The sequence below is a fragment of the Rutidosis leptorrhynchoides genome, chromosome 4 (assembly GCF_046630445.1).
Source record: "Rutidosis leptorrhynchoides isolate AG116_Rl617_1_P2 chromosome 4, CSIRO_AGI_Rlap_v1, whole genome shotgun sequence".
Taxonomy (NCBI): domain Eukaryota; kingdom Viridiplantae; phylum Streptophyta; class Magnoliopsida; order Asterales; family Asteraceae; genus Rutidosis; species Rutidosis leptorrhynchoides.
In genome coordinates, this window is record NC_092336.1 from 523,523,527 (window position 1) to 523,529,977 (window position 6,451).

A 6,451-nucleotide genomic window follows, 5' to 3' on the forward strand; every position below is an offset into this window, starting at 1 on the left:
TAGGGTTATGAGGAGCGGGGATAGAAGTGTTGGGTGGCGGATTGATATGAGATTTGGAAGGTGATTTCTTGTTATTCCGATCGACTGGTACCCAGATACCTTCGTTAAGGGGACGGTACTGGATGTGGTTGGCGGTGGCGCCGGTGGATGTTGGGCGGCGGTCGTTGAGCTTGGGGGTGAAAGGAGAAGTATGAAGGGGATACATGATACCAGAATAAACAACATAAAATCGACTTAAACAAGATGTAAAATACGCATATATCAAATCGAAACCCTAATTGACAAAACTTACAGTTATAATTCCGGTAAGGAACTGAAAAAAAACAGCTTCAAAATCACAGATCCAGACGAAATTAATAAAGTTATAGTGAGATCAAAGATAATAATGACGAAAAGTGGAAGCAGATCGCTTCATCCAACTCCATTTTTACTCGAAAACGATTGATTCAGATGGATACAGATGTCTCAGATCTTAGATCTTAGATCTTAAGTTTATCATTGATGAATTTATAATTATGCAAATAAATATTGATAAATTAAACAAGTGATACGAATTATGAAATACAGAAATTAGTCTGTTAACAACATTTATCATGCATCCACTCAGCAAACAGCACGAATGTTATGAATAATAAGCAACAACGATTCAGTTCACATGTATTGTATAAACAAGTCAAAAATCAAACAAAAAGGACATGAGACAAATGTAAAGATATCATATTTTATAGATTAAATAAATAAATTAAAAACAAAGTCAATACCCAAACCATACATGAAACCAAAAGTATGGTGCGTTCTTGACTCCCTTTTCTGATCTAAAATGCAATAAATTTCAAAAGCACCACAAAAATTCAAAAAAAAAAAAAAGGAAAAAAAGAAAATAAATGAAGGTAAATGAATATAGTAGTTGAAGATGGTAAATGAAGTATGACAGAGAGCCACCAGCAACAGTAGCAGCAGCAGGATGATGCAGCATCAATAATCAATAATAATAATTAATATTATTAATTAATTCAGTTTCTGCCAATTGATGATGAAACCAGCTGCTTCCCTGCATTAAACACCTTCTCCCAACTAACCCCCAAAACTTGTCATTGACATTTAATTAAGTGGTAGTAGTAGTAGCAGCAGTAGTAGAACATCCATTGAATGAAGCTTTAATTTGATGCACTGTGTTTGTGATTAAGTTATTCACTGTTGCTAATGACTCTGGGCTCATTTTAGCTGATGGTAAACTGCTAACTTGTATCTGAAACACGATTGTAACGAGTGACCCTGTGGGACCTTGATCGTCATTGTTGTTGTTGTTACTAGTCGAAGCATCATTAGGATTAGGATTAGGATTGGTTAATTGTGATGTGATCTCATGGTGGCCGTCGGTTGTGATGATGAAACCAGATGGAAGTATCGGAATGTAGGACGGATCTTCACCGTTCATTGCTATGTTTATGGCTGGCAAGTCGACTGGACAGTATACGACTAGTGAACCTGATGCGTCTGTACAACTCTCTTGTAGTATTAACATGTCCTGGCTCGGAGTGTATGCCTGTTTAATCCATGAATAATCATAACAATTTATAAAATAAACATAAATTTGGTTTTATACAATGTCTGTTTAAGTGCTTGTCTGTTTATCGGTAAGTTTTATAAGAAATAAGCAAAAAAAAAAAAAGCAAATTAACAGGGATGGGCAAAAATACCCGTACCCAATGTGAAGACCTTATACCCGACATTTTTGAACCAGGTAGGGCCCGGGTCTGCAGTTAGGTATGAGGATGGTTTTAAATTTTTATGTGGGTTCCTATAAGGGGACTGAGAGAGTATTATTTAAAAAGACTTGAATCCGTATACCCGACCTGCTTGAATTGAAGTCAAATTTGTAAAAGAAAACTTGAAAAGTCAAAATGAGACTATTAAATTGGGACGGAGAGAGTATTATTTTATAACATATGTATATGTATATTATAAATTATAAATGGGGACACAAATACCCGTGGAGAAACCCGTTTACCCTATAGTTAATAAGTAAATGGGACCCGTCGGGTATGGGTCCGGGTTTGGGACAGAATTTCTTAATAAGTTCAGAGATTACCTAGACCCGGCCCAAACCGTCCCGAAGCCATCACTAATCTTAAATAGTTGTTTCTTAGAATAATAGCAGTATCTGAATAGGTGATTACCCGAAGGACGGATATACAGTTTCCTGGATGAGCACCATTTGAGATATGTGCAACTTCCTGTACTGGATTTTGGTTTGATAAAACGTCCCACTGCACACACATGCGCGAAAAAGAACATAAAGTCAAACAAGGGGTTATAAATTTGGTAAAGGCTGCTTAGATATTTGCTGACTACATACCTGAGGTCTAGTTCTTCCATCCCTGAAGAAATCGAAGACATTTGGTGGAGGAGTCGGAAGCCAAATAGTGGTGGATGCACTAAGAACCATGCCATTGGGTTGGGCTGGGTCAGTGCTCTTGTGTAATGTGGCTCGAACCTCAAACTCATTCATACCAGCAAGAGATGTCCATTGATGACCATTACTCGGATTTATGCTCGAACAGAAGTTAATCACCATTCTTTGTGCTAACTTCATCATGCTCCTCTTGCCTTCAGCAGAAGGAACTACTAACGATTTAAATCCAACAAATCATTAATCAGTCATATTATATTGCATCTATAACCGAATACATAATTTTTCGTAACTAAGCTTTTTTTTTTTTCTTTTAATAAAAAAGTAATATACCTCCTCCTAGATCATGAGATGAAGAAGTGGACATCATTAAAGCACTTCTTTCGCAAGCCCTTTGAAGAGAAGCGATCCATCGTTTGGCCCCAAATGCGAAACCACTATGGATAAAATCTCTATAAAGCCTATCAATCGGGCCCATTTCTTCTACCTCCATATGCTCGACCCATGTTACCTATTTGTAATTTAAAAAATACATTATAATATAGACATTGTTAAGTTTGAATATGAAAAATTAGACAAGATTGATAAATTACCTTTGAGCAGCCATTAGGCATATCCTGAATCAAACATCCAGAAGGTAGACGTCGTGCTTTATATCGTGACTGAGCGTATAGATCATACTGAGGAAGATCATACGATACATTCACAACGGCCCACGAGCCTTGCTCAATTTGCTGAACGAATCTAAGCACGTACATCTGTCTAGTTGGAACTAACGACGATAATACTTGTAATTCTTCATACATCTAGTAAAATTAACAGATTAAGTCCCAACACAAAGAACACTTAACCTAGTACCAATTAAATCACAAACAATGTGGTGCAAACTAAGTACTAATTACCAGCTGCAAAGTGCCACTTTGTGAACCTAACAATCCAGATGAGATCACTTCTATCGTTCTTGATCGTGACACGATTGATGGAAACAGTTCGATAAATCTGATCTGCAAGTGTAAAAGTTCATCATCCAAATGTAAAATTTAACAGTAATCAAAAGAAAATCATAATCAAACAATGAAGGGGTGAAATTGAAGTACTAACCGAGTCTACAAACATATCAACCAACTGCAAACTATTCACCATAACAACACCAGAAGCCCTCGACGCTTCGATTCTAACATTCGCGTTCTTCAAAGTATCATTAGGCCGAGGAAAGACACGACTGTAGTTATCAAGATTAAGTATTTCCATCCCTTCTTTACGACCTTTAATCCACAACGGCTCGTTTGTTTGCACAAGCCTAATGAACTCATCCATGGCATTAGTAGCGATTTCCGCCATTAATGACTTGTCGATATCAGAATGATGCACGGGGTTTTGAAACGGAGGGTCAGGATTGATTGTGCTAGATGATGCACCAATGGCTGAACCAGTTAATAGATCAAGATCCAAAGAAGGACCACTAGAGTTCATCATCATCATCATTCGTTGGTTGTTCGATGTACCACTACCACCACCACCATAACTAGCCATTGATAGATCAAGTGATGACATGTGAATTGGCTGTACTGGTGGAAGCTGTAACATTGGTCTACCTATGTACTTGGCTGCAATACTTGATACTCTATCCAACTATAAAAAAAAAAAAAAAAAAAAAAAAAAAAAATAAATAAATAAATAAATAAATAAATAAATGAATTTTCGCGTGTACAAAATCATTTCCGAAAACATATAATTCACATGGAAGCTTTACACATGAAAAAAGAAGCCAAAAACATGTGCTAAAAAGACAGAAAACTATAATGATGAGTACAACATGTACATATGACAAACCATATAAACAGGTAAACAGGTAAACGGATAAAAAAAGTTTTAAAATTGAGTGCTAGGTGTTTATATATTTACCTCTTCCTTCAACTGGGTGTTTTCGAATCGAAGTTTTTGCTCATCAAAGTAACATTCTTCTCCGACTGGAGGACCGCCACATGTTGGACACACCAAATTCTTCAACGCCTCTCGTATAACAATGTTTTCGCACCGTATCTTATCGTTTTCTGCTCTCAACGCGCAATTGTCCGCGCGTTCGTGTTGTGCCTACAACAACAAGCGAGACAATAAAATAATGAAGTTTTCTTGTTAGGGTTACTTGAAAGGCGAGTATTTTTACTTAAATATATATGTCGCCTAACCAGATTATTCATTGACCGTTATGTTGTAGGATTGTTTTTTGTTATGTAGTTTAGATAAAGAAATTAAATAACAAACCTTCATTTGGGTTCTTCGATTTTGAAACCAGAACTTAATCTGTCTTGGAGATAAACCCAACTCTCTACTTAATTGCATTCTTGTTTTCTCATCTGGATGTGGACATTCTTTAAAAGTACTACAAGAATATTTTTAATTTAAATTAAGAAGATAAAAAGTAAGAACTTAATTAATTAACAAATGATACAACAAAAATGGAGAAAAGAAAAAAAAAAAAAAAAAAAAAAAAAAAAAAAGTCTTACGATTCAAGAATCTGAATCTGGAGAGAAGTGTGACGGTGGTAACGTTTCTTTTTATCAGAAGAATCACCACCGGAGCCACCACCAGAGCCACCGCCGTAATCCATTGTCTCCGGTGACAATGTTTGATTATAAATTACTCTTATCAATTAGGCTGAAAATGCTGGAGAAATAAACATGATTACAAACAGGTTTTTATAGTAAGGTTAACAAGTGAAGTTATGCATGTTGTGGTGTAGTAGAATTGAAGTGTAATCGGCAATTTTTAACGTACGAAACATGTTTGCGGAAAACAGGTTTGACTAATTTCCGGTGAGAAACGGAAGGTAACGCCTGCGGTGATTTTTCCTGATATATCACGCACACACAATACACAAGCTACTTTTGCTTTACTTTGACTATATACTAAGGAGTATATATATATTTATTTATTTTTTATTTAAATATTTAATTTATATATGTGCGTGAGTGAATAAATAGAAAGAAAAAAATAAGGAGAAGATTGAGGGGTTAATTTCTTTGTGTGAGAGAGACGAAATTAATGCTTTCTTTCTTTTTATAAATTAAAATGAAAATGATAACAAAAAAAAAATAAAAAAAAAAATGGGTTGCAATGGAAGGTGGTAGTGTAAATACAATAGGGTTCTTTTAGCTTAGTTTATTTTCAAGACCCACCTAAGTTTAGCTACCTAGTTTCATTTCGATGAGATCAACATGTCTTTAATTCCTGTTTTTTGAGCAAAGTTAATATATAATATATGTTATAATTCAGTAGGCTTATAACTACCTTTAATGGTTATAAGAACAAAGAGAGAAAAAGAGAGAAGAAGGAGAGAAGAAATATTGATATTGATATTTCAAGAGAAATGGTACACCTTAAATGGTTACCATACATGTCTATTTATAGTATAAAATATTACTATGCAAGAAATATAATAATAATAAAATTAACATCCAATCTAGATATTTTATAACACAATCTAGATATTTTATAACACTCCCCCTTGGATGACAATTTTATTAGAGAATAACTAGTACTGCCTCGTTAAAAACCTTGCTAAAGAAAACTCATTGGGATAAAACTTTAGCTAAGGGAAAAAGAGTGCAGCATAGAGTTGACTCCCCCTCAAGTAGACAACGCTGAGTCGTCACATCTTTTGAACTTGCCTCATGCCAATATTGTGAACGTATGTTTTGAAAACATCGATTGACAGTGTTTTGGTATAAAGATCAGCAGAGTTGTTGATTGAACGTATCTCATTTTAATCTGGTTGTCTTTTACGAGATCTTGAGTATATGAGAAGAATCTGAGGTTTTCATCTGAAACTGTATCATCTAAATCTTTTATGTACAAGTTTGACCCTTGTGATTTGTCTACAGTCTCCTTCATGGTTTGCTCAAACTGTTGTTTCAATTCCTATTCCCTTTCAGTCTTTTTCTGAGCCTTACCAATATACCATTCTTTTCCATCAAACTTATGACCGTTAAGACCGTTTATAGCTTTAGCGCCTCGTCAACATTTATGTTTTGTTC

The 6,451-nt window shown here is 35.2% G+C and overlaps 1 protein-coding gene across 1 annotated transcript; it reads right to left on the minus strand.

The window, feature by feature from the left end:
- Positions 1–1,105: 1,105 nt before the first annotated feature.
- Positions 1,106–5,025, minus strand: LOC139842527 (homeobox-leucine zipper protein HDG11). Its single transcript, XM_071832658.1, has 10 exons — positions 4,922–5,025; positions 4,679–4,796; positions 4,319–4,507; positions 3,515–4,045; positions 3,316–3,417; positions 3,007–3,219; positions 2,747–2,924; positions 2,360–2,628; positions 2,181–2,270; positions 1,106–1,546 (listed from the first exon to the last, which is right to left on the minus strand). The coding sequence occupies exons 1-10, from the start codon at positions 5,023–5,025 to the stop codon at positions 1,106–1,108; spliced, it is 2,235 nt and encodes a 744-aa protein (XP_071688759.1).
- Positions 5,026–6,451: the final 1,426 nt, after the last annotated feature.

Excerpts from the sequence above, each read along its gene's own strand:
- LOC139842527 (XM_071832658.1), bottom strand. The coding sequence starts at position 5,025 with ATGGATTACGGCGGTGGCTCTGGTGGTGGCTCCGGTGGTGATTCTTCT. Across the intron at positions 4,046-4,318 it reads ACACCCAGTTGAAGGAAGAG|TTGGATAGAGTATCAAGTAT; the intron begins GTAAATATATAA and ends TTTTTTTTATAG. Across the intron at positions 3,418-3,514 it reads TTGATATGTTTGTAGACTCG|ATCAGATTTATCGAACTGTT; the intron begins GTTAGTACTTCA and ends TTACACTTGCAG.